This window comes from Lepidochelys kempii, chromosome 14, assembly GCF_965140265.1.
Source record: "Lepidochelys kempii isolate rLepKem1 chromosome 14, rLepKem1.hap2, whole genome shotgun sequence".
Lineage (NCBI taxonomy): Eukaryota > Metazoa > Chordata > Testudines > Cheloniidae > Lepidochelys > Lepidochelys kempii.
In genome coordinates, this window is record NC_133269.1 from 26,494,557 (window position 1) to 26,522,280 (window position 27,724).

General features: G+C 43.1%; 1 protein-coding gene across 17 annotated transcripts in view; it reads right to left on the reverse strand.

Annotated features, from left to right (window-relative positions):
* MAP2K4 (mitogen-activated protein kinase kinase 4) overlaps nucleotides 1-27,724 on the reverse strand; it is a 169,702-nt gene that overhangs the window by 127,804 nt on the left and 14,174 nt on the right. For 8 of the 17 annotated variants that reach the window (XR_012154740.1, XM_073310273.1, XM_073310261.1 and 5 more), the window contains exon 2: nucleotides 12,515-12,547. The exons of 4 other annotated variants lie outside the window; for them this stretch is intronic. Coding sequence is in view for 11 of the 13 variants with exons in the window: in XM_073310273.1 (XP_073166374.1) it covers nucleotides 12,515-12,547 (33 nt within the window). In the remaining 2 variants the exon portion in view is untranslated. Of the gene's footprint in view, nucleotides 1-4,080; nucleotides 11,427-12,514; nucleotides 12,548-13,610; nucleotides 13,806-27,724 lie in introns of those variants that run through there. 5 more of the 17 variants (XM_073310271.1, XM_073310267.1, XM_073310272.1 and 2 more) reach the window with 4 other exon arrangements.

A 27,724-nucleotide genomic window follows, 5' to 3' on the forward strand; every position in this document is an offset into this window, starting at 1 on the left:
TACCAAAACCATGTTATCCCATCATACCATCTCCTCCATAAACTTATCGAGTTTAATCTTAAAGCCAGACAGATCTTTTGCCCCCACTGCTTCCCTTGGAAGGCTATTCCAAAACTTCACTCCTCTGATGGTTAGAAACCTTCGTCTAATTTCTAGTCTAAATTTCCTGGTGGCCAGTTTATATCCATTTGTTCTTGTGTCCACATTGGTACTGAGCTTAAATAATTCCTCTCCCTCTCTGGTATTTATCCCTCTGATATATTTATAGAGAGCAATCATATCTCCCCTCAACCTTCTTTTAGTTAGGCTAAACAAGCCAAGCTCCTTGAGTCTCCTTTCATAAGACAAGTTTTCCATTCCTTGGATCATCCTAGTTGCCCTTCTCTGTACCTGTTCCAGTTTGAATTCATCCTTCTTAAACATGGGAGACCAGAACTGCACACAGTATTCCAGGTGAGGTCTCACCAGTGCCTTCTATAACGGTACTAAAACCTCCTTATCCCTACTAGAAATACCTCTCCTGATGCATCCCAAGACCGCATTAGCTTTTTTCAAAGCCACATCACATTGGCAGCTCATAGTCATCCTATGATCAACCAATACTCCAAGGTCCTTTTCCTCCTCCGTTACTTCTAATTGATGCGTCCCTAACTTATAACTAAAATTCTTGTTATTAATCCCTAAATGCATGACCTTACACTTCTCACTATTAAATTTCATCCTATTACTATTACTCCAGTTTACAAGATCATCCAGATCCTCCTGTAGAATATCCCGGTCCTTCTCTAAATTGGCAATACCGCCCAGCTTTGTATCATCCGCAAACTTTATTAGCACACTCTCACTTTTTGTGCCAAGGTCAGTTATAAAAAGATTAAATAAGATTGGTCCCAAAACCGATCCTTGAGGTACTCCACTGGTAACCTCCCTCCAGCCTGACAGTTCACCTTTCAGTAGGACCCGTTGTAGTCTCCCCTTTAACCAATTCCTTATCCACCTTTCAATTTTCCTATTGATCCCCATCTTATCCAATTTAACTAATAACTCCCCATGTGGCACGGTATCAAACGCCTTACTAAAATCTAGGTAAATTAGATCCACTGCGTTTCCTTTGTCTAAAAAATCTGTTACTTTCTCAAAGAAGGAGATCAGGTTGGTTTGGCACGATCTACCTTTTGTAAAACCATGTTGTATTTTGTCCCATTTACCATTGACTTCAACGTCCTTAACTACCTTCTCCTTCAAAATTTTTTCCAAGACCTTGCATACTACAGATGTCAAACTAACAGGCCTATAATTACCCGGATCACTTTTTTTCCCCTTTCTTAAAAATAGGAACTATGTTAGCAATTCTCCAATCATACGGTACAACCCCTGAGTTTACAGATTCATTAAAAATTCTTGCTAATGGGCTTGCAATTTCCTGTGCCAATTCCTTTAATATTCTTGGATGAAGATTATCTGGGGCCCCCCGATTTAGTCCCATTAAGCTGTTTGAGTTTCGCTTCTACCTCAAATATGGTAATGTCTACCTCCATATCCTCATTCCCATTTGTCATGCTACCATTATCCCTAACATCCTCTTTAGTCTTGTTAAAGACTGAGGCAAAGTATTTGTTTAGATATTGGGCCATGCCTAGATTATCCTTGACCTCCACTCCATCCTCAGTGTTTAGCAGTCCCACTTCTTCTTTCTTTGTTTTCTTCTTATTTATATGACTATAGAACCTTTTACTATTGGTTTTAATTCCCTTTGCAAGGTCCAACTCTAGGTGACTTTTAGCCTGTCTCACTTTATCCCTATATGTTCTGACCTCAATAAGGTAGCTTTCCTTGCTGATCCCTCCCTTTTTCCACTCCCTGTATGCTTTCTGCTTTTTCTTAATCACCTCTCTGAGATGCTCGCTCATCCAGCTTGGTCTACAACTCCTGCCTATGAATTTTTTCCCCTTTCTTGGGATGTAGGCTTCCGATAGCTTCTGCAGCTTTGATTTAAAATAATCCCATGCCTCCTCTACCTTTAGATCTATAAATTTTTCAGTCCAATCCACTTCCCTAACTAATTTCCTTAATTTTTGAAAGTCAGCCCTTTTGAAATCAAAAACCCTAGTTGCAGATTTATTTTTGTTAATCCTTCCGTTCAGTTTGAACTGAATTAGCTCATGATCACTTGAGCCAAGACTATCCCCTACAACCATTTCTTCTATGGAGTCCTCACTACTCACCAAAACCAAATCTAAAATGGCATCCCCTCTAGTCGGTTCAGCAACTACTTGCTGAAGGAATCCATCAGCTATCGCATCTAGGAAAATCTGAGCCCTATTATTATTACTAGCACTTGTCCTCCAGTCTATATCTGGGAAGTTAAAGTCTCCCAAGATCACACAGTTTCCATTAGTATTTACTTTATTAAAAACATTAAAAAGGGCTCTATCCATATCCAAATTAGATCCCGGCGGTCTATAGCACACCCCAAGCACTATTCCAGGGGAGGCTCTAATAGTTTTCTTCCCCAATGTAGTTTTTGCCCAGACGGACTCAGTCATATCCATTTCATTGCTTCTTATTTCTTTACATTCTACCTCATCATTGATATACAGTGCTACTCCACCACCTTTACCTTTATTTCGGTCTTTCCTACACAGCACATACCCCTCAATACCTGTACTCCAGTCATGACGACTATTCCACCCTGTTTCCGTTATCCCTATAATATCTGGTTTCACTTCCTGCACCAGTAGCTCTAGTTCCTCCATTTTGTTACCTAGGCACCTTGCATTAGTGTACAAACGTCTTAATTTTTGCCGTTTGGCCTCACTCACATTCTGTACCCTATTAGGCACGGTCATTCTACAGCCAGTATAACCTATTAGACTGGTATCTACACTGCCCTTCCTCCTACCCACGGCTGTATCCTTTCTTACTTTGTTTTCTTTCCTCTCAATACTAAAATCCGGTGTGGAGATTACCTGGACATCTCCCAACCATCTCCCCCAAATTCCTAGTTTAAAGCTCTCTTAATCAGTTGTGCCAGCCTCCATCCTAGAAGTCTATTTCCTTCCCTACTCAGATGAAGTCCATCCCGAGAGAACTGTCCTCTGTCCATGAATGCCTCCCAGTGGCCATACATCCCAAAGCCCTCCTTATAGCACCACTGCCTAAGCCATCTATTGATAGTCATAATCTTGTCACACCTTTGTTGCCCTTCTCTAGGAACAGGCAGAATCCCACTAAAGATCACCCGAGCCTCGATTTCCTTAAGCATCTTCACCAGCCTAGCATAGTCTCCCTTAATACTTTCCAGAGAGAATCTAGCCGTATCATTTGTTCCCACATGAAGGATAATTAGGGGATTCTTTCCCGCTCCCTTTAGAATCCTTTTCAACCGCAGGTCTACATCCCGTATCTTAGCACCTGGAAGACAGCACACCCTCCTATTCTCTGGATCAGCTCTGGTTACAGGCCAATCTATTCTTCTCAGTAAAGAGTCCCCAATCACATAGATCTGCCTTTTCCTAGTGACGGTGCTATTCTCCAGTCTATCCCCTGTTCCCTCTGGCTGCAAATTCTTTCCATTCCTAATCTCCCTTGTAATCCTCTTTAACCCATCCTGTACCCTCCTGGGGCTCATATTTGGTATAATCTCCATTAACTCTTTCCCTTTTCCTATAGGACTAGCCGCTCTTCTCTTCTTCCTTGCCCTTCCACCTTCAGTGACTACCTGCTGAGCCCCTTCTTCATTTTCCAACTCTGCAAACCTATTCTTGAGCTCTATTTCTCTTTCACTAGCTCGTCTTTTCCTCTGCCTGGTTCTTTTACTCACATGCTTCCACTGACCACTTTCCTCACCCAGTCTCCCCTCAGAATTCCCCAGCCCTGATTCCACCTGCAAGTCTGAGCTTTTCCCTTCAGATACCTCATGTCTTTGCTCCATAATCTGCTCAAACACCTTCCTAAACTCTACCAGACTTTCCACCTGCATCTCCAAACCTCGGATCGTTTCCTCCATCAGCTCTATCAGACGGCATTTCATACAGATAAAACTCTTACCAGGTGCCCTCTCCAGGATCATGTACATACCACAGCTTCCACATACAGTCATCCTCAGTGTGTCTTCCGCGACATGGGTCACTCCCACTGCTGCCTCTTTATCTGTCATAGCCTTGCCACCTAAATCCTGTTAATCTGGGAAACACAAACCACACCAAAACACCACCACCCACAACAACAACAAAAAACACACCCCAAACAAGCACCACAACACAAACTCCCCTTACAAACTCCCACTCAAACTCCCCTGTTTACAGCTCTGTTTGCTAGCTCCTGTGTCGCTCCAGCTGTCTGTGTCGCTGCCTGACTGGCTGGCTGCCTTTCAGGACCCCTAGTCAGAGAAGCCCCACCCCCTAATCAGGGCTCAGATTCTCTCCCAGCACAAAGCCCCTACAAGCCTCTACACATAAAAATACTACAAAAACTACAAAACCAAAAACAAATACAAATACCTTCTCCTCCAACAGAACTCCCACTCAAACTCCCCTGTTTACAGCTCTGTTTGCTAGCTCCTGTACTGCTGCAGCTGTCTGTGCATCCACAGGTCCATCAGTGACAAGTATCTCAACAGTGCCACGCAGAATAGACAGCTGTGAAGGAACTGGGTCTTGTCAAGGTTGTGTAGCAATCTCCACTACAGTGATGGTGCACTGTTCTGATCAACTTTGTTCTGGTGCCAAAAGACTTGGTGTTGGAGTCACAGAAGTAAATAGTTCCAGGGTCAGTGCCATACGGTTTCCTAAAGTTCTGGTTTTTGGAACCAGGTGCTTTCATGCCATATGGTTGGAACCAGCTTGAGACCAAACTTCGGTGGGAACCTGTTCTGGCCCATGAAGTCTCAGAAGATGTTTGGTTTCACATGGAGGTTTTCCTCTTAAAGGAAGCTCAGGTGGATAACCTACCCCTGGGACTTCTAGCTCCCAGTGGTCTGTCAGAGGACAATGCTGTCATTGTTGTCATTCAAGTCGCAGTTCTTAAAGGCAAAGAGCCCACACTCTCACTCTTTAGCTCGGAAGATCCCTGTATGTAGGGGTAGCAAGCCTTGGTTCAGGCTCAGGTCTTATTTACTTGGTCATTACTAGCTCAGGAGCCGATGGACTTCCAAATCACACTTTTACTGGGAATGCACAGTTCTCACAAACAAAGTGATTTATGGTCTGTTCAAAGTTGGGGAAGCTCCCTCACAAACATCACTTTGATATTTTTGGAGACTATACATAAGTTTAGATCTAATTTGCTACATTTTTCTTAACCGTCAAGAAACAAACAGCATTTCAATTGTGCTTCCTGCTGCTCTATAGCTGCACTGCATTTCTGGAAGGATTTGACTAACTACTTATAAATCAACGTATCAAGGTGCTCTCAATCTGGCTGGAAACAGAATACGATAGCTTTCAGTCACTGTTCTCCCTTAGAATTCATAGATGGTACTGATGGTTCTTGAGTCTTGTGGCACTGTCCTCCATTCCAAATTGGGGTATATAACTGGCTGCCACCATAACTACAGATTTCTGTGAGTATGCATCCATACCACCGGGCTTTTCCATTCTCTTTGGAAATGACAGCTTAGTCTTTGTTCAAATGCACAAACTTCCCCGATACAAAGTTTCAAGAAACAAAATGGATTGTTTCACATAGCTCTTTGGCATGGAAGAGTCAGTCATTGTGAGATGCCATCAGAGGCCTTTTGTTTGAGTCTCAAACATAGGACACTGTACAGTTTCTACAGTTACTGCAGCTTTGAAAACAGAACTTTCAAGTTGTTAATGAGGTAAATAAAGTAAAGTGCAAGGAAAAAAGGCACCTTGAAAGGAAACTAATTGGGAACAAAGGAATTATCACAACTGGTCTTGAAGCTTAATCAAATATTTCTATTTGCAACAGGATGTTGAAGCATAAGTGTTCATAGATAATAGAAGAAGAGGAGGACTTGTGGCACCTTAGAGACTAACAAATTTATTTGAGCATAAGCTTTCGTGAGCTACAGCTCACTTCATTGGATGCATAATAATAGAGTGCAGCTTGCAGTGTCAGGTCATTCTGCAAACCAAAGCAGAAAGATAGGGATTTAATGGTTTTCCTATTATGCAAAGTTGCAGAGGACTAAAAATCCAATGTGCTTCTGAAGATGTCTACATGAGACACCTTGAAGGTTTTGGCTCTAGAAATATAAATTGCAATCTGCAGGTAGCACTTCTATTAAGAGCTCTGGATACTCTTCTTCTGGGATCTAGTTCAATAAGATTTACTGTTCCTCCAACATTCACTTCTGGTCAAGAAAAAGGTGAAGGCAGCTATTGGGGTTCCTATCGAACTGCAAGATCTAGTAAGTTGATCTCACTGACTGACACAATCATCGCAGAAGATCTCCAAATCTAAAACCCATGGAACACACCATTTTGTGCTCAAATATAACCAATTCCCCCAACAAAAAGTAAGCAAGGGTAGACCTTTATCCTGGTACACACAGAATTCTAGTTCTAACCTCAATTTTAGGAAATTATCACCTCCTAAAGCCCCTAAAAAAACTGCATCAGAAGACAGCGCTTGTTCCAGTTACCAGCCTCATGCGTGTCCTCAATTTCTTTTAGAGCTTGCACAGTCTAGATTGAATCCTCCACTCCTAGCTTCCTCCAATTGTCCCTAATCCCCAAACAATAGATGCTTTACATCTGAATGTAAATGACAGAGTACCAGCTGGGGATCTGACTGGCTGCTGAACAGTCTCCTAAAGGCTTTTTGTAACCCCCTTGCTGTGGAACCTGAGGGTGGAAAAAGTCAGTAAGCGCTATCCAATTCATTTGCATTGGAGCTATACAAACTTTGAACAGAAGAAGAATTCAAACTCAGACATACAAATGTTAAAACTAACAAACAGCCTTAAGCTGTTTATAAAAAAAGTTTATATTTTCACTACAGTATTGTGTAACTGTTCTGTGGTGCCATCTAGACATGTTGAGAGGTGGCTGTTTAGAACCACATGTGAAGGCTTTTGGAGGATGGTTCGATGGTGACTGGTAATTTATAAATACAATACAGTATAACAGATAACATGGGAAAGATGTAGTATTAAAGAAGGAACCTACAAAGTAGCAACAGTTGAAAACAGCTAGCCTGAAAAAGAATTCTTAATGATGACAACACTTCTAACAGCTTTGAGCAAATTCCACAGCTTCTCAACCAGGAAAAATAAAGTTAAATTGGAACACTACCTTAATTATCAAAGGAGAGGTACTTCAAATTGTTTAAACAATCACCCCAGAAACAGACAAAATGCAGATAAAACTATAAAAGGTCTTTTGACCACTTTTCTGGCTGTTGAAGACAGACAATGTTTTTCATTTTGGCTTTCCACACACACATACTTATCAGCAAACAGTGGTTAATGGAAAAAGTGTATAAAAGAACCAGACTGGGGAACATAGGCCTCTCCCCTTCTGACAGTTTCAACACAGCAAGAGAGCAAACAGATATCAACTTTAGGGCTTCTGAAGGTGAGAGGCTGTGCACTCAGGCTCAACTGGACCCTGCTGCTTGGTATTCAGAGGATTTTAATATTTTTGATATCATCTTTGGAGAAAAATGCAAAGGGAAATGGAAACAGGCTATCTTTCTCTGGGGAAACAGAAGCTGTATGCTCAATCTTGCTTTCAGTTACTTCCTGGAGCTGTGCCTGAGTGCACAAGACAGAAGCTGCGGGCACAAGCTGCTGGGAAAGGAAAGTTGGATTTATTTTTTTTTGGAGATCAGGAAGTTGATCACACTGCAGCTTTCCCCCTCATCAAGTAATATTAGTAGTAAGACTGGTTAGCACAATGGTGTCTAACACGCAGCTCAGCAGAAAACCACTCTCTCATCTGCCTCAGTCAGCAATCCACAGTTTAAACAAAGCACCAAAGTAGGCAGAGCTGAAATTCTTAAGGGTGCAGCACATACATTGAATTTAACAAACAGATACTGTGAAAGGATTGTGGGGAATTTAAGATCAAATATTGCCAATTTCTGTGGGTATACAACAGTAATTCAGGTGTCTACTTCACGGATTCAAAAGGGAGAACCGGCAAACAAACTCAGATTGCACAACTTTTGCCCAATGTGGAATATTAATACCCATTTACTTCAGCTTTCCACCCTCAAGCATGCAAAACTGAAAGAACATCTGCAAATAAACAGTCCAATTTATGTTTCTTTGGCAGAAAAATAGATTTGCGGTATAAATTGTTGCTCATCTGCAAGGAGGCCAAGGGGAAGGAGAAGCTGGGCTGCGCGCTATTTAGGACTAACAAACTAGAATGCTGTAATACAACTGTACATTCAATTAGCTTACCTCTTATTTAATTCTTATATTGTATTCATAAAAAAATAGGGTCAGATTTTCAAAAGCGCTCAAAAGCCAACAGCTCTCCTAATGCTCTGTGGAGCTGCTGGGTGCAGAGCACTTCTGAAAAAATTGTGCACAAGCCAAATATTATTTACCTGTTCAAAGACTATCACAGAACAACTGAAATGTTTTCACACACTCTCTATTCTAAAAGGACATGACATTTCTGCTAAACATGCACACAAAATATTCAGCTAATACTTCTGCCAACATTCTTCTAAACCCAATTTTGATGAAAAAATACATATGGAAACTATTGTAATGGTAAGTTTAAGTGAGTAAAATTGCCCCCCTTTAAAAATCAGCGTTTATAATGGGAAGCACTTAGTCCAGTAGTCTGCCATTTTTACTACACACTAAACTTATTTTCTGTTGAAAACTTGTTTTATGACAACTAGCAAATTCTGTTGGTCAAAAAGTTCCCTTGATATTTTAACTACTCACTTATTTCATTTATTAAAATATTCACCTCACAAGCCCAAACGCCTTTCAGCAGAAAATACCCCTCAAATGATGAGCAACGATTTGTCAGAAGTACACAAACACCGATATTTACCCTTAAGTATTTCTAAGCATATTCTCTCAGAGGGCCTGCTGTGCTAACAAGTAAAACTTCTGTCTCAACAAAATACATTAGAGGTTTTCCTCCCCCATTCTCAACCAACAAATTTTTTCCCCCATTTTAGTATACAGATTTCCAAGGTGGAGAGGGCTGTGTACAACAATTTATTTAGAAGTCTATAGTCTGGCAGGATTTAGACTCTTCAAACACTTCCCTCTGAAGATTGTTGAGCCTTTCACATTTTGTCACCCCATGGCAACAATTAGGAACTGAATTATGTAAGCCAATTGAATTCATTTCAAGAATGGACACTAGCAGTAATCTGAATATACGTATTTGAATTTACCTAAGATCAAAATCACTTTCAATTTTCCAAGGACTGATCAAGATTAAGGAGGCAGGTAAACCCATTTGTTGGCCTTGCTCTTTTTGCCAGATGTAACAAGCTTCCAAGGAAGTTTTACATGTGAAGTTTTCAGTTCAAAATTATTTTTTGCCAACATTTCCTGTATATGTAATGATTGAAACAGATGAGTGTGCAGGAACTCAAAGATCTACATGGATAGTTATTCATTAGTAAAATGCTCTGAATACAGATCAGTTATTTTTAATCCACTATTATTTTCCACCTGCATTTAAAGATGAACTAAGGTGCTTTGATAAACAGGCAAGAGGTTTGAGTTCAGCCCCTGTGAATGCCTCTGTATTTGCTGCTAGGTACTGATCCTGCAAAATCTTTAAATATGTAAGCAGATGCACTGACTTTAATGGGATTACTCACATGTTTAATGTTATGTATGTGTGTAAGTGTTTGCACAACTGGGACACTACCTTGTAAATTCTCCACACGGCAACTGCAAGCAACTCACAACAGATACCCCTACATCCTCCATCTCAACAATATACTAGGGGGACTGTCTCCATCATCCAAAGTGAGTGCACATCACTGCCAAAGAAGATCGAACTAAATCACATTTCAACCTTCAGACACAGAAACAAAACAGCTTTCACCCAAATTAATGGACCTCAAACATACAGTAACATGACTTTAAAGAAAAGTTTCATTTCTTCTGGAGTCCCCACTGGCTGACCTAGCACTGTGTTCCTGGGATGTTTGGCATACACAGTACATAGGTCATTGACAGAAACACAGCCCATATGATTTTTTCCAAGCTCTTAGATGATAGATGCATTTTATTCCACTGGGCTGGCAAAGATGTCTCCCTCTTACTCATTGGTTTACTCTGTGCTTAGCATATTCCTACCTGAGAAACTCTCAACTCCTTCAGGGGGCAAAATGACAACTTCCTTCTTTGAGGTCCTCTCATCAGTTCACTGATGGAGATCTGTCTGCACGCTTGTGCTTCCTGTGAAATTTTGGAATGACCCTTGCTCTGCATACATACCATTCTGCTGGCCGAGCCCATACTTTTGTTTCATTTCATTATCAGGGACCTGTGTTCTGTTTAAGAGTTCAGCTGCTTATTCCCTTCACAAAGCCAGACTTCTCTGACACAGCAGGACCACGTCTAGTGGAAAAGATTATTTCCCCATGAACATTCTGGTTGCAGGTGGGGAATAAGAAGTTGGAGCATGTGGACTGAAAAAAGATCCTGGTTTTATGCAAGAGTCCCTAGTGGAGAAATAAATAAATAAATAAATAAATTCAAACTCTGCAGAGGTATTTCTGGTCAGAAAGTTTTCAGTGTCCATGGTACAGAAGAGGATCTGTAAAACGCTGACACAAGATTAAGGACAATGTCCTGAGCAAATATTAAGGCAACCTTTCCTAAAATGTCAAGTTTGATGTCAGAACTTAGTGTGCCAGCTTTTCTCAGAAAGAAATTCACTGTGTAACAAACTGTTTCACCTGTGGTCCAGGAACACCCATATATCATCACAGTAAACTAACTAGACGTTATGGGGAGGGGGAGGTCAGTTTGCTTGTTTGGTTTTTAAGAAAACATTTTTTGATCTGAGCAGCAATCAGCTAGGCATTCACTAGGAAGACTGAATACCTGGAAGTTTTACGTAAGTTTTGTGTAAAGTTTTTATTTTATAAAATGGATTTGAAAACACTGCTTTCCAGAGGAACTTTAGAATTTGCCACACTCTAGGACAAACCATATTGTTAAAGGACATGCATTGTTCTCCAGTTCAGTCCCACTGGCACAGTGGTGACTCAAGTTGGCCTGCTATGCACTGAATCTTTGTAAGTGTACCTCTCGTAAAAGGTTTCAGAGTGGTAGTCGTGTTAGTCTGTATCAGCAAAAAGAACAAGGAGTACTTGTGGCACCTTAGAGACTAACAGATTTATTTGGGCATAAGCTTTCATGGGTTAAAACCCACTTCATCAGATGCATGCCTTGTAAAAGTTTTCCAAACAGAGACGCAGTGGTCTGCAAATAGCAGTGAACAGACATATAAACCCTGTCAACCCACAATGCAGGATATTCTCATTAGAGCATCTCAAAATAAATTAGTTTATATTCATTTTTCTAGCGAGCATGTATACTGGATATCAGTCTTTAAATTCCAAGACACCAATTATTGAATGTTAGCAATTAACTCTAGATATCTGACTTCAGTTAAAATAAATATGCATATTTATCAAGTGCAAATAAAAATTAAAAATATATATTTAAAACGCAGAATGAGATGCAGAGTGGATTTTTACTGAACTACAGAACATTTACCAAATAGAGGTGCCATCAAAACTATGTTTTGGTCTCCAATAAAACTCCACTAACTCATGACAGGCAATTGTGAAGGGTACTGTGATTTGAGTGACATAGCAATGCAAAGTATGAAAAGCCATTAGAGAAACAATAAAAAAATTAATCCTAAAGAGCTTCCATTAGTCATCAAAAATTGCTTTGCAATGACTGATTTTAGTCTCACCTTCCAAAAGTCTAGCCTCAATTGAAATAGCCAGCCAAGTTTAGGAAGTTACCTACATTACTCCCCTCCTTCCACAGAGGTGCACAGATAGTAACAATGATCCAAATCAATATCAGTGTGACCATTACCTACACAAGGAACTTTTTTAGGTGCTCAGATCCAAATATGTTGCACTGTTTAACTTAATTCATTTTTCTTAATATAAAGTTACATAAGAAGCAAAGCGCTCTTTGAGGAACACTTCTAGTTTAATAAAGCAGCTGCAATTCAAAAAGTCAAATCCCACCTGATTCATACTCCACTGGAGTTTGGCAGTGTGTGAAACTCCAATGAATAACAGGACTATCTGTGTACCTCTAGTTCATTATTCACTTGTTACAGATATGTAAGTGTAAAAGACATGTGCAAGTTTTACAACCAATGGCCTAATAGAAAACCATTTGTGTTTTTTTTTGTTTTTGTTTTTAAACTTTTTAAACAATATGAAAAATGGAAGCTCAATCAATGTATAATTGCCATGGTTGGTTAGTTGGAACAACAGTGGATACATTCCCAGAACCAAGACTGATATAAAAAAATAAAAATAAAAGTAGCATAATACTATAAAATTTGTAGCTTACTTTGTGCCTTTTCACAGAAGTTTATCTGAAAGCCTAAAGCAAAAAAGATAAGTTCTAGTTCATTCACTGGAAGTCACAGAATTGCATAACTATTAAAAGTCACATGTTTCAATTATCATTATTAGAGACTAAAAATGCTGAATAAAACGGGTTTCATGGGCAAAGTGTCATCCTGAGAAACTAACAAGAAGTGCAGTCATCTCAATCTCCTTCATTTACATCCCATGCATTTTCAGCAGCTCTGTATTGTCCAAAATGCCAAGAAAGAAATCAATCAATGGCCAGATCTGGTCAAGAGGGAATCAGCTTATGAGAGTGTTAGCTTCATTGTCAAGTTAATAAAAATAAAGCAGTCATAACTCCTTGGATACCTTTGCAAATCCATTCAAACAATTTTGCTAATATAGGTCTTCTGCAGTAGCAAGTCACATTCTTGACGATTAAGACATTAAGGAGAATACTGTGTCCCAATGAAGCCAAAGATGTTAATTAATTTCTGATTGAGGTAAGTGACATTTGAAAATATTTCATCAAGTCGAACAGTATTTTACTTAGCATTTCCCAACAAGCAACATTCAGTTTGTTAACATCTGTGCAACAATGGAGGACCAGTTCTTTTAAAACCTGCACTAATAAGAATATCAGACTAAATCAAACAAGTTTTTTCAGCTGAAATAAGGTAAATTACATTACATTTCTCCTTTAAGAGGCAGACAGTGCTCCCCTGGTTTTGATTATGTAAAAGTGATTTACATGGCTCACCTACCCAACATTTGCGAGACTAAGGATTTATACCCTATTTCTGATTTTCAAGATACTTCTCTATGCAGGCAGTTGCAGTCTTTCCTCTCCCTCCACTCTCACTCTCACCCCCACCCCCACCAACTAGACTTCAACCAGGAATAATTCTCCTCAGTCCTAGTGATCTGTTCAGTTCCTTTGGGGTATAAATGGAAAGAACCTGAGAACTGATGTTACTCCAGTTCACACACACTGAACAAAATATCCAACTCATGCAGTGTTCACAAATAAAAATCTGGAAATGAAATATGTTAGGTCCATTCACATTATACCAATCATCAGCAGTACTGCCCACCTGCACTGTAGTAAACATCTGATTTGTAGCATTAATTTCTTATATCTCCAGTGTTGCCAAAGCACGATTTTATTGTGAGTCTTGCAATATTTGGCGCTTTTCTGATAGCCCCAGCTTCTAGAGCCCTGTAAGTAATAATCTCAGCTTCTTTTTTCCCCGTAGTCCTCATGATTGCAGAGAAAAGCTAGAAAACATGAACCCTAAAAGATTTCAAAATTTAGAAGACAAATAAAAAGGACTGAATAGTTATTCTTTAAAATCTCATAATTTGGGGACGGCAGGGGGGAAGAGGACTGACTCATAATTTTTGAATGCTTGGGGTTGGCAACACTGCGTCACGTTCCTCAGATAAGAAACCTAAATCCCTAATATAGAATATACAGTCACATTCACCATGCAGTAAATAAACTACTTACCCAGAAAAGGTTTGTTAAACACTACACAATCAACTATACTACAGTGTTAAAAAGCTAAGCACATGGAATTATCAGTCCACTACTTGCAAATTTAAATTTCACACTAAGTAGCTAAAATCTCCAGGATAAACTGATATTGTGCTTGCCCTTTATTCCAATTCTCTGAAAGATACAGTAGCAGCTAAAATTATTCTACAGGTGCAAGTTCTAAAAGAAATCATGCTAACAATACTGACACAAACTTAATAGGCTATCCTTAATGTTGCAATCAGAACACACACTGTAGAACCAAAAGAAAAAAGTCTCCTGCACTCCTGGCAATTTACAAATCACCTATGACGCTGACAATAACACACTCCAGCACTCCACAGAGATTTGACTTCTATCTCCAACAGATACTGAAAACAATACATACACCCCAATTTCATCAAACTCACACTCAGGAAAACTTCAACAGCAACTTAGAATCACAGAAGATTAGGACTGGAAGAGACCTCAGGAGATTATCTAGTCCAACCCCCTGCTCAAAGCAGGACCAACCCCAACTAAATCATCCCAGCCAGGGTTTTGTCAAGCCAGGCCTTAAAAACCTCTAAGGATGGAGATTCCACCACCTCCCTAGGTAACCCATTCCAGTGCTTCATCACCCTCTTAGTGAAATAGTTTTTCCTAATATCCAACCTAGAACTCCCCCACTGCAACGTGAGACCATTGCTCCTTGTTCTATCATCTGCCACCACTCAGAACAGTCTAGCTCCATCCTCTTTGGAATCCCCCTTCGGGTAGTTGAAGACTGTTATCAAATCCCCCCTCACTCTTCTCTTCTGCAGACAAAATAAGCCCAGTTCCCTCAGCCTCTCCTCATAAATCATGCCCCAGCCCTCTAATAATTTTTGTTGCCTTCCACTGGACTCTGTCCAATTTGTCCACATCCTTTCTGTAGTGGGGAGCCCAAAACTGGATGCAATACTCCAGATGTGGACTCCCCAGTGCCAAATAGAGGAGAATAATCACTTCCCTTGATCTGCTGGCAATTCTCCTATTAATGCAGCCCAATATGCTGTTAGCCGTCTTGGCAACAAGGGCACGCTGTTGACTCATATCCAGCTTCTCATCCACTGTAATCCCCAGGTCCTTCAACAAATAAAAGGCAGGATGACTTTGCAAATGAATGGACTATGCAACAGGCAAATGGGATGATCTATTTATATTAAAAAGCATGAAGTCACTACGGTATTTGGTGCAGAACAGGTTTCTTGGTCAGCCAGTATACCCTTCAGCCAGGTGATCTAGCTCCTGAAGTAACCCAATTCTCTCTTCTTCACCAATTCCAATTATTTCTTTAAAGCATCTCAGCTTCCAGCATCTTCAAGTTCTCAATGAACTGGCTGTGCAGGAGCATTTCAGTACTGGGCTTAGTCAACTTCACCTGTTCTAGCCACAAATACTGCAGGTCCCCATTCTCAATCTATTCCGAGGCAGGTCAGCTCCTGCTTACTCTATGTGGCCTTTGCCAGGGTTCTTTTCCTTGAGGAACATGCATCTCCACCTTCCAAAGACACTCCACCATCTGAACCTGTCCGTTTGCTAAGTTGTACAAGGATTTCAGCCCGGTGCCTGAAGCATCCCTCTCTTCAGATCTCTCCAGTCCATTACTATGTGGGTCTGCTGGGTAGTGATAGGAGTTACTGCAATCTCTGACACACCCGCCCTACACACCACTTCTGCGTCCATGGTGCAACGCTGTGCCCATGGGTGGCTTATAAGCAGCAAGGATCAAACCTGGATTGGGAACCCTGGATCTAACAGTAGGAGCAGCTTAAAGACCCAGCTCTGCTAGCCAAGACTGTAGCAGGCTTATCAGCCTCCGTACATCACCCAGACACCACAAGAGAGGAAGGGAGCGCCACAACAAGCAGCTGTGTATTACACAGGACACCTCCTCCTTTGTTGGTCTGCCAGTTTCTCTCAATGAAATATTGTAAGAGAGGCACAACTTGTCCACTAACAACTCTGCACTGACCCCCTACCTGACAACTGCTTATTTCTGCTTATCTCAAATCTCCATGGGTTCTTCAGTGCTCTGGTCACACATCTGCTGGGCTCTAGAGTGCGTTCTGTGAAGCTGGGCTTCTTCTCTCCATTGTTGCTGTCTGCTGCCAGGACATTCAAAGCTTTTCCAGCCAGTCTCAAGAGCTTGCTGGCTTCAGCTTCCAGGTTCTATTTCATTTCCATTATCTGCTGTTCCAAGCCACATTCCTTTCTGTCTCCAACTCAGATATTCTTCCTAACCTTGCACCTAGAATCATAGAATATCAGGGTTGGAAGGGACCCCTGAAGGTCATCTAGTCCAACCCCCTGCTCGAAGCAGGACCAATTCCCAGTTAAATCATCCCAGCCAGGGCTTTGTCAAGCCTGACCTTAAAAACTTCTAAGGAAGGAGATTCTACCACCTCCCTAGGCAACGCATTCCAGTGTTTCACCACCCTCTTAGTGAAAAAGTTTTTCCTAATATCCAATCTAAACCTCCCCCACTGCAACTTGAGACCATAACTCCTCGTTCTGTCATCTGCTACCATTGAGAACAGTCTAGAGCCATCCTCTTTGGAACCCCCTTTCAGGTAGTTGAAAGCAGCTATCAAATCCCCCCTCATTCTTCTCTTCTGCAGGCTAAACAATCCCAGCTCCCTCAGCCTCTCCTCATAACTCATGTGTTCTAGACCCCTAATCATTTTTGTTGCCCTTCGCTGGACTCTCTCCAATTTATCCACATCCTTCTTGTAGTGTGGGGCTCAAAACTGGACACAGTACTCCAGATGAGGCCTCACCAATGTCGAATAGAGGGGAACGATCACGTCCCTCGATCTGCTCGCTATGCCCCTACTTATACATCCCAAAATGCCATTGGCCTACTTGGCAACAAGGGCACACTGCTGACTCATATCCAGCTTCTCGTCCACTGTCACCCCTAGGTCCTTTTCCGCAGAACTGCTGCCTAGCCATTCGGTCCCTTGTCTGTAGCGGTGCATTGGATTCTTCCATCCTAAGTGCAGGACCCTGCACTTATCCTTATTGAACCTCATCAGATTTCTTTTGGCCCAATCCTCCAATTTGTCTAGGTCTTTCTGTATCCTATCCCTCCCCTCCAGCGTATCTACCACTCCTCCCAGTTTAGTATCATCCGCACATTTGCTGAGAGTGCAATCCACACCATCCTCCAGATCATTTATGAAGATATTGAACAAAACCGGCCCCAGGACCGACCCTTGGGGCACTCCACTTGATACCGGCTGCCAACTAGACATGGAGCCATTGATCACTACCCGTTGAGCCTGACAATCTAGCCAACTTTCTACCCACCTTAGAGTGCATTCATCCAGCCCATACTTCCTTAACTTGCTGAGAAGAATACTGTGGGAGACCGTGTCAAAAGCTTTGCTAAAGTCAAGAAACAATACATCCACTGCTTTCCCTTCATCCACAGAACCAGTAATCTCATCGTAAAAGGCGATTAGATTAGTCAGGCATGACCTTCCCTTGGTGAATCCATGCTGGCTGTTCCTGATCACTTTCATGCAAGTGCATCAGGATTGATTCTTTGAGGACCTGCTCTATGATTTTTCCAGGGACTGAGGTGAGGCTGACTGGCCTGTAGTTCCCAGGACCCTCCTTCTTCCCTTTTTTAAAGATTGGCACTACATTAGCCTTTTTCCAGTCATCCGGGACTTCCCCGGTTCGCCACGAGTTTTCAAAGATAATGGCCAATGGCTCTGCAATCACAGCCGCCAATTCCTTCAGCCTCTGAATCTCTTCAAACCCTTGATCTTTATACATTTTACATTTTTTTATTGAGATGCTCTAGCTCCACCTTCTAGTCCAAAGCTTCTGCCCAGCTCTGGTTTGGGAGAGGGCTTTCGCCTTCCTCTCCCAAGCCTCTGTCCCAACATGTCACACTGAAGAAGTTCTTCTCCTGGGCTAGCAGCTATTCAACTCCTCCTGCCTTTCTTCCAGATTGCTGGGGATCTAATTCCACTGCCAAGCCTTCCCTGCTCTGTCTGTGGCCAAGTCAGTCTATGGGACATACAATACTGCCATGCAGCCTTGTCACTGGAGTTTCATCTTTCCAGGTAAGCCACCTACTATCACAAGGCAGACGTACATTTCCGCAAGTACCTCTTTTCATTCATGTCATTGCTCTCCAAAGTGGTTATGTTTCTTCCTGCATCCTGCTTAAGTTGTAACCCCAGATCTGCAGTCTTTTGCTAACCTAATCAGCTTGCTGTCCGACTGGTTCAGACCTCTGAGTTACTAGTAACCCAGTACGCCACTCAGTAATTTCATCCATCCTCTCTCTTTGCACTGTCACTCTTGGTGTATATCTCCCTTGTTAATCTTGGACCGAGGTCCCTACTTCATTCTGCTTGTCCCTTTTATCCTGAAAAAGCACTTTCACCTAATTGGCCACTTTGCATGATTTCCCTCCCAAGGTTTGCTTGCACACATGTAGCTTGGTTCCAATGCGGTCATCTCCTCCACAGTCTGGGAATGCTTCTGCTTCAGTTCCTGGGTCTGGGTCTGGGCCTCCTGAGTCTTTGCCTCAGTGCCCAGTCCCTTCACCTAGGCCTGCATTTTCTAGAGCTGTTTGAACTTCAAGGATCTGGAGGGCAGAGAATCAATTTCAGCTTTTTTTCCTGCACTCACAGACACTAAAAACTGAGCACCTCTTTAATTCCCTTTCCAGTCATGTCGTTTCAGGCTCCTGAGCCTGCCGTGGTTCTCCTAGTTACTTATACAAGACCTCAAGCTCTCAAAATCCCAGGCTGAGTGTGAAGCCAAGGTATCTCCCTTAATTAGCTGAGACTCTAAGCACTGCTGCCATTTGCCCAGTTTGGATGCTCCACGCTCAGGCCTGTCTCGGTTTTGTCCATTACTGGGGACCCAGGCTTTCCCCTTTGCCACCGTCCTTCTTCCCAAGGACAAAAGTTCTCAGTAGGGCCGCACCTTTTAGCGTGTGCTGCCTTCCCACAATCATGACAAACAACATAGGGACTTGCTCTTCCTTGACCTGTCTCTGTCTTTGCAAGAGGCCAGGCCACCCTCTAAGATCCCTGTCATACACAGGGCCTCTCCAGAGACCTGCTTGGGCTCTGGCCCCATCTGGGCCCCTCCCCACCCCCTGGAAGCATGGAATGAGCTTCAGCAGCAGATTGTGCAGTGCCTTGTAGGGTCTATATCTCTAACCCCAAATGCTTCTCTTGGGTTCTGCTAAGGCTCTGCAAACAGGTCATAGACCCTTCCTGAGATAACAGACTGTAGTCCTAACCCCAAATCCAGCTCCCCATCTTTGTTAACCCCTCGTTCAGGCCCCCACTGAGTCTCTCCTGCTATGGGTTCTCTGAACAGTGTATGGCATGCCTCAGTTTACCAGTATTAATAAAAGCACAATCACTCAGCCCTAGTGGGACTCCCACCTGGTTGCTCGGAAAGTGAATGTTACCCTGGGTCCCTTCACTGTCACTGCCCATTACTGATCCAACCATTGTACCAAGGTGGGGTGGGTGGTTGTGGTGCTCAAGCCGATATTGTTGCATTGTAAGTGCCAGATATCTATGCCTAGCTTTGGGAGTGCAGCGTAGTGTTGTGGCTAAAGGCAGGATACCCAAAGCACATACATGTGGATCAATCAATCTGAAAGACAGCATCTCAGAATGGCTACAGTTCAGTTCTGTTCCCCACTGCATCTAACATGGTCTGTATAACTTCCCCATTATTTTATTTGCAAAGGATAGAGTGCAGTACATTATAATTGACAGCTATCCAGGGCTGAGGTCACAACTTTCATTATTAATTACAATAGAGAAGTACATACAAATCAAAACTAAGGCCAGTAAAGGCAGGACTTGAATTCAAGGTATCCTCGTTCCTAGCTCAGAGAACTTTTCCCTACACTACTGGAATATTGTGCAGATGAGTCTGTCTCTGTCAGCTACTAGCTGTGTTGTAGAAGCTAGCAATGGAAACACCGTCATTCTATGCAGACAGGACTGTCATCTGAATTGCTATAGGGATGACTAGTTTAGACAATACTTAATACCTCAGCTTTAAGATGACATATTGCAAAAAGAACAACTTGTCATACTGAAAAAAAAAAGAGAGAAAGAAGAGGTACTGACTTCTAAGTGGTATATACTTAGCACAGGGGAGGGCAAACTGTGGCCCACGGGCTGGATGCAGCCTGTCAGGGCTTTCAATCCAGCCCGCAGGATTGCCAGCCCCGTGGCACAGCAGGGCTAAGGCAGGCTCCCTGGCTGCCCTGGCCCCATGCCGCTCCCAGAAGCGGCTGGCACCATGTCCCTGCGGCCCCTGGGGAGGAGGGGCAGAGGGCTCCATGCGCTACCCCCGCCTGTAGGCACTGCCCCCCGCAGCTCGCACTGGCCAGGAACGGGGAACCACGGCAAATGGGAGATTCGGGGGTGGTATCACAGGCGAAGGAAGTGCACAGTGGAGCCGCCTGCCCCAGCCCACCCCGAGGAGCCTCTGTCGGAAATGCTGGCCACTTCCGGGAGCCTGCCTTAGCCCCACTGCACACCACTGCCACCCCGGAGCCGCTCGAGGTAAGTGGCGCCGGGCCAGAGCCCACACCCCAAACCCCTCCTGGACCTCAATCCCCTGCCCTGAGCCCTTCCCAAACTCCGCACCCCCTCTGCATTCCAACCCCCTGCCCTGAGTCCCCTCCCGCACCACAACCCACTGCCCTGAGTCCCTTCTGGCACTCCGCACCCCTCCTGCACCACAACCCTCTGCCCTGAGCCCCCTCCTGCACCTCAACCCCTTGCCCTGAGCCCCTTCTGGTACTCCACACCCCCTCCTGCACCCCAACCCACTACCCTGAGCCCCCTCCTGCATTCCGCATCCCCTGCTCTGAGCCCCCAACCACCTGCCCTGAGCCCCCTCCCACACCCCAACCCCTTGTCCTGAGACCCTTCCTGCACACTGCACCCCCACACACACCCCACACTCACTCCTGCACCTCAACCCCCTACCACAGCCCTACATTCATGGCCCTGTATACAATTTTCCGACCCAGATGTGGCCCGAGGGCCAAAAAGTTTGCCCATCCTGACTTAGCAGATGCAGAGCAATGTATGAAGCAAAAATCAAGTCCCATGAGCTTATACTTTTTCTCCAAAAGGATCCAAAGAAAGGTGAAACACCAAATATTTTTTAAAAGCAGGTGTCTTTTTCCATGTTAATCAATCCAATCAGCAAACCAACCTGAATAACTCAAATACTACATAATTTCTATGTTTCTGCTACATATCTAATATTTCTACACAATAAATTCATGAAAACTCTATCACAATCTTGACTACCCTCTACAATGCTTAGTTACATGTACTCTTACGCGCTATTCAGACACTTAAACGCTTACTTGTTGGATCGACCTTAGCATGCAGCACAAACACACTCAGAAGGCACACAATAGAAGGGATTTAGAATCACATGCTCTAGGACGGCTACTCGGAAGTACAGCCTCTGCCTCATCACCTGCACAAGCCTGCCCACATTGCTGTACTCATTACTTGGGTTTTGAATGAATGCTGAGCACAAACTCTTCACATCCTCATCATCTTTACTCAAAGGAATGCTATAATGCAATAATGGAACAGGTGTCAGGGCCTTGAGATGGGTAACTTGGTGCTAACAGTATTACTATTTCTCAGGAATTTACCAATATCCAAGATAGTAAAGAAGAGGACTGGGAGATATCAGACACGCAGGTTCCATTCCTAGATCGGACACGGTCTTCCTGTTGAGGCTGTGATGGGTCACTTTGTATCTCAGAGCCTCAGTTTCCACATCTGAAAAATGGGAATCGTATTTGTCTACCTCAGAAGAGGTATTGCTAGGCTAAATTAATTGTTTGTAAAGACCACAGAGATCTTCAAACAGAAGCAGCTTTGGAAGTACAAAGCATTATTGTGGTTGTTATTATTATTTACTTAACCAAACACAGAAGAGGATTGGCACAGGCCATCCAGGAAATCAGCCTCTTACCCAATCCCTTTGCACAGGCAGACAGCTGTAATTGTGATATATTTTCAGGATCATTGTGAAAAAGGTTGAGAAAACCATGTAAGAAGGACTGCAAAAGTATTGGGCTGGACAATCCCAGAATTTATCACGGTTAAAAACACTAAAGGAGTTAAATGATTCACGACATTGACAATACCAAGCCTCTCACACTTAGATCACTGGTTTGACTTCAGGTCAGGTGTGACTTGTCAACACTAATGAAATGTACCTTGCCCAGAAACATTTGCTCTCCCTCAATCAACTGAAAAACACCTCCTGCATTCGCAAAAAGAAAAGGAGTACTTGTGGCACCTTAGAGACTAACCAATTTATTGGTTAGTCTCTAAGGTGCCACAAGTACTCCTTTTCTTTTTGTGAATACAGACGAACACAGCTGTTACTCTGAAACCTCCTGGGTTTATTTTTGTGGGGCAGGGCAGGAGGCACTAAGGTACATTCCGAACAGACTTTGAATTGTCAGCATTAAGGAACAAGTGATCCCAAATCATTTCCCCAGTTTGCACAGAGCTGCCTGCACAAACCTTTCAAACAGTCCTGCAACCTGGGGAAAGAGGTTGAGAAAGAGGAGCAGAGCTGCCAATTCCACCAGACATCTGAGCTGGCAAACAACCTACAATTCACTGGCTCAGCATCCCCACCCTGACTGTCCCCACAAAATCAGGCCTGGTCTACACTACAGGCCTATATCAGTATAATTACATCACCCAAGGGTGTGAAAAATCCACCCCCCCTAAGCAACACAGTTCTACCGACCTAACCTCCCACGCAGACAGCACTATGTCGACAGGAGAGCTTCTCCTGTCAGCATAGCTACCACCTCTCAGGGAGGTGGATTAACTCTGCCAATGGGAGAGCTCTCTCCCATCAGCGTAGGAGCATCTTCACTCAAGTACCACAGTGGTGTAGCTGCACTGATGGAGCATTTTTAGCGTAGACCTGCCCTCAGAAAAAAAAATGACAACCATCATCCTTGTCAGGAGTCTAAGCAAAGAAGCTACAGATTGAATAGGCCACAGAGACTGTACTCTCCTCTGATCCCTAGAGGTATTCTAGGTTAGGGCTGAGGCACAACTGCAAAGCTTAATATGCAGGATGCTTATCTTGTCACTGGCTCTGTTATAACCAGTTATGCAGACAAATGAGAGGACTTCAGACTCTAGGGTTGTTAATCCAGCTCCTTTCACCAACAAAAGACCAATCAGACTTTATACTTATGTACCAACAATTTGATATAAAAAGTCCTCATATTCTACACCTGAGATTGGCACCACTGTGCCCAAAGTACTGGCACAATAAGCATTTAGTCTCCATGCTCCTGCCTAGGGGAATAGCCCCCTGGACAGCTCAATGACTAGGGCCCTATCAAATTCACAGCCATGAAAAAAACATGTCACAGACCATGAAATCTGGTCTCCCCCTGTGAAATCTGGTCTTTTCTGTGTTTTTACCCTCTACTATAGAGATTTCACAAGGGAGACCAACGTTTCTCAAATTGGAGGTCCTGACCCAAAAGGGAGTTGCAGAGGAGTCGCAAGGTTATTTTAGAGGGGTCGTGGTATTGCCATCCTTACGTCTCCATTATCTCCAGAGCTGGGTGACCGGTGAGCAGCAGCTGTTGGCCAGGCGCCCAGCTCTGAAGGCGATGCCCCGCCCACAGCAGCACAGAAGTAAGGGTGGCAAGACCATACTGAGCCACCCTTACCTCTGAACTGCTGACTTCAGAGCTGGTCAGCCAGAGGGTGGTGGCTGCTGACTGAGGGCCCAGTTCTGCAGGCAGCAGCGAAGAAGTAAGGGTGGCAATACCATAACATCCTTACTTCTGCACTGCTGCTCCTCCCAGCCAGCAGTCACTGCTCTCCAGCTGCCCAGCTCTGAAGGCAGCACCATAGACGTAAAGGTAGCAATACCACAAACCCCCCTACAATGACCTTGCAATCCCCCCCACAACTCCTTTTTTGGGTCAAGACCTCTACAATTACAACACTATGAAATTTCAGAAATATCTGAAATCATTAAATTTATTATTTTTGAAATCCTATGACCATGACCAAATTGACCAAAATGGACCGTGAATTTGGTAGGGCCCTATCAATGACTAGGAAATCAAAGTGCTCAAACATACATCTAAATTACACTGGACCTAAGAAAGAGGGCAGTGAAGCACCTAATGAAAAGATGCAAAAATAGGAATCAGTAACTGGGAACCATTTTGGAGAAGACAACTGGTACAGAATTTGATTAGATGTAGAAATATTTTTATTTACAGATGCAGGGAAACCAAGGCCTCTAGGAGGATATCTACAGAGCATTTTCATCTGAGCAGGAACAAGCCTCCCAGCTCAGCTCAACAGACTCAGGGTTGTGGAGCTTGCCCTAGTACTGTAAAAATATCTGAGCAGACAGCACTTTGAAGTTGCAGTTTGGACTCTGAATCCCAGGAAGGGGGCTCACTGGGCCTCTTCCCAGTTTGGCTGCATCCACTTCCAATAACTGTCTTCCCCTTTCTTATAAATGCAAGTTATTAGGTTTCTTAGATGCGAAGGAGAAATTTTGAGAAATCAGCAGGAGATTCATGAAGACTGTTACAGGCCATCTCCTGGTGCACCTAAGAAAGAGGACCAGATAGAAAATGTTTACAATGCTTCAGTTCTTGCCAATTAGACTCTATTCTCATTGTATTCCGTGAAGAATGTTTTGCTTTTGAAAGTGCCAATCTCCATCTTCAATAAAATACAAATACAAAGGCTTTGATTTGGAAAGGGGGAACATAAGAACGGCCATACTGGGTCCATCGAGCCCAGTAGTCTGTCTTCCGACAGAGGCCCATGCCAGGTGCCCCAGAGGGAATGAACAGAACAGGTAATCATCAAGTGATCTATCCCCTGTTGTCCATTACCCTGGCAAACAGAGGCTAAGGACACCATCCCTGCCCATCCTGGCTGATAGCCATTGATGGACCTATCCTCCATGAACTTATCTAATTGTTTTTTGAACCCTGTTATAGTCGTGGCCTTCACAACATCCTCTGGCAAGGAGTTCCACAGGCTGTGTGTTGTGTGAAAAAATACTTCCTGTTTTTTGTTTTAAACTTGCTGCCTATTAATCTCAATTGGTGACCCCTAGTTCTTGTGTTATGAGAAGGAGTAAATAACACTTCCTTATTTAATTTCTCCACAACAGTCATGCGTTTATAGATCTCTATCATATTCCCCCCTTAGTCGTCTCTTCTCCAAGCTGAAAAGTCCCTGTCTTAATTGCTCCTAATATGGCAGCCATTCCATACCCTTAATCATTTTCGTTGCCCTTTTCTGAACCTTTTCCAATTCCAATATATCTTTTTTGAGATGGGGTGACCACATCTGCACGCAGTATTCAAGATGTGGGCTTACCATGGATTTATATAGAGGCAATATGATATTTTCTATCTTATCTATCCCTTTCTTAATGATTCCCAACATTCTGTTCACTTTTTTGACTGCCGTTGCACATTGAATGGATGTTTTCAGAGAACTACCCACAATGACTCCAAGTTCTCTTTCTTGAGTGGTAACAGCTAATTGAGACCCTATCATTTTATATGTATAGTTGGGATTATGTTTTCCAGCGTGCATTACTTTGCATTTATCAACACTGAATTTCATCTGCAGTTTGTTGCCCAGTCTGCCAGTTTTGAGGATCCTTTTGTAGTTCTTTGTAGTTTGCTTGGGACTTAACTATCTTGAGTAGTTTTGTATCATCTGAGAGAATCACTGTAGCAGTGAGAAATAAGCATTTATAAGGTATACAAACCTGTTAGTCTCCCCTACTGCCAGTTCAGCAGCAGCTAATGTTCCCTATCCCGCTGAGGTGCAAGGCTGCTTAGCTCCATCCAAAGCGGGGCCAAGAACACAGAGAGAGAGAGTCAAACGGTGATAGACATGATGCTGTCAAGCAACCACAATTGCATTACAAACAATAGGTTTCAGAGGAACAGCCGTGTTAGTCTGTATTCGCAAAAAGAAAAGGAGTACTTGTGGCACCTTAGAGACTAACCAATTTATTTGAGCATGAGCTTTCGTGAGCTACAGCTCAGAGCTGTAGCTCACGAAAGCTCATGCTCAAATAAATTGGTTAGTCTCTAAGGTGCCACAAGTACTCCTTTTCTTATTACAAACAATAGCGGGTTATCCAATGATTCTTAAGTCTAGGTCCTTGCACCAGCACAGGCATCCGTGCACTAGGGCTGAAGCTGGGAATGCCCAGATCAGGGACCTTGCTCAGGAAGTGCCTGTGCAGCAGCATGTGTCAGGCCTTACATAAATCCAAGCCAGCAGCATGTATGCCTCACATGGGGTTTGCGGGTACAACACAGACAGGCTGCAGAAGGAGATTCCTCTGAGGACATTTACACAATGACAGTCGGGGCTGAAAAGGTCAATAACCCTCTTTAAACAAGTGACGGTCAACTGCTGCTTTGCTGTGTATGTTATGGCAAAGTCATGCCCGGGCCTTTCAACTTGACTGTAAGAAGCCACAAATATTATCTACGCTTTTGAGACTTTGCAACGACTGTAATTAAAAAACTTGGCTTGAAGCATTGGAGTCCCCAGAGCAAAGTGTAAGCCCATAGATGGCAGGAAAAGTGCACTAGAGAATCTTCAAAAAACTAGAGCCCAAGGCAGGCCCAAATTTTGCCCAACTGAAGGCTGTGCTGGTAACTTACCAGGAGCCCAGAAGCTGCATGACATTGTGATAAAATAAACTAGTTTGCAAACAGCTTCAAGCTTAAGACAGAAATACAGCCTGTGGAGAATACGGGTCCCAGAATGCTCAGATTGATGTGGAGCACTGCATGCTGGAACTTGAAGTCAGATATTAAATCAGAGGGTGGCTAAATTGTAAAAACCTATGGGCTGCATTTTGCTGCCCTGAGCTTATGTAATTTTATTTATCTACTTTGATTTTAAAATGAATCCTTCCTGTGCTCCAAACACACAGACAAATATTGTATTACAACATCAAACCAATTCAGATCAGGTCAAAACCATGTGTCCTAACCTCCTGCAAATGTCCCTCATCAGCCCCACCCAAGCATTCATCCCTTTCCCACATGCAAGAACAATCACAGCAAAAGAAGCAAGTCACGCACAGTGACCTGAAGGTAAGAACATCTGGGATCTGATGAATGATGAGGTAGGACGCCAATTAGATCTTGTCTACACAAAAAGGTTGAACTGAACTGGTTTAATTTAAGGTGTGACTGTAAACAGGCTAACACCTGGGGACAGTGTCATTTCAAGACAAGAGTGGCTTATTTTGGATCAGTTTAAATAGATTCCTAATCTATTAAAAAAAAAAACAAAATAAACCTGGTACAAACCAAAATGAACGTGTCCACACAAGGGTTTGCACCAAATTAACTTAATCATGCAGACAAGCCCTTACACTCAAGAAGCCCTGCCTGCAGCCCCCTCGCAATTAAATGCAGAGAGGGCATTAGCTTCAGTGCTCAGATTCCAAAAACAATCACATGACACAAAGAGACAGGCAGGTCTCTGAAGAAACCAGGATCCCACCCATTTATGGTTGTATAAGTTAAAACAAACATCCTAAAACCACACC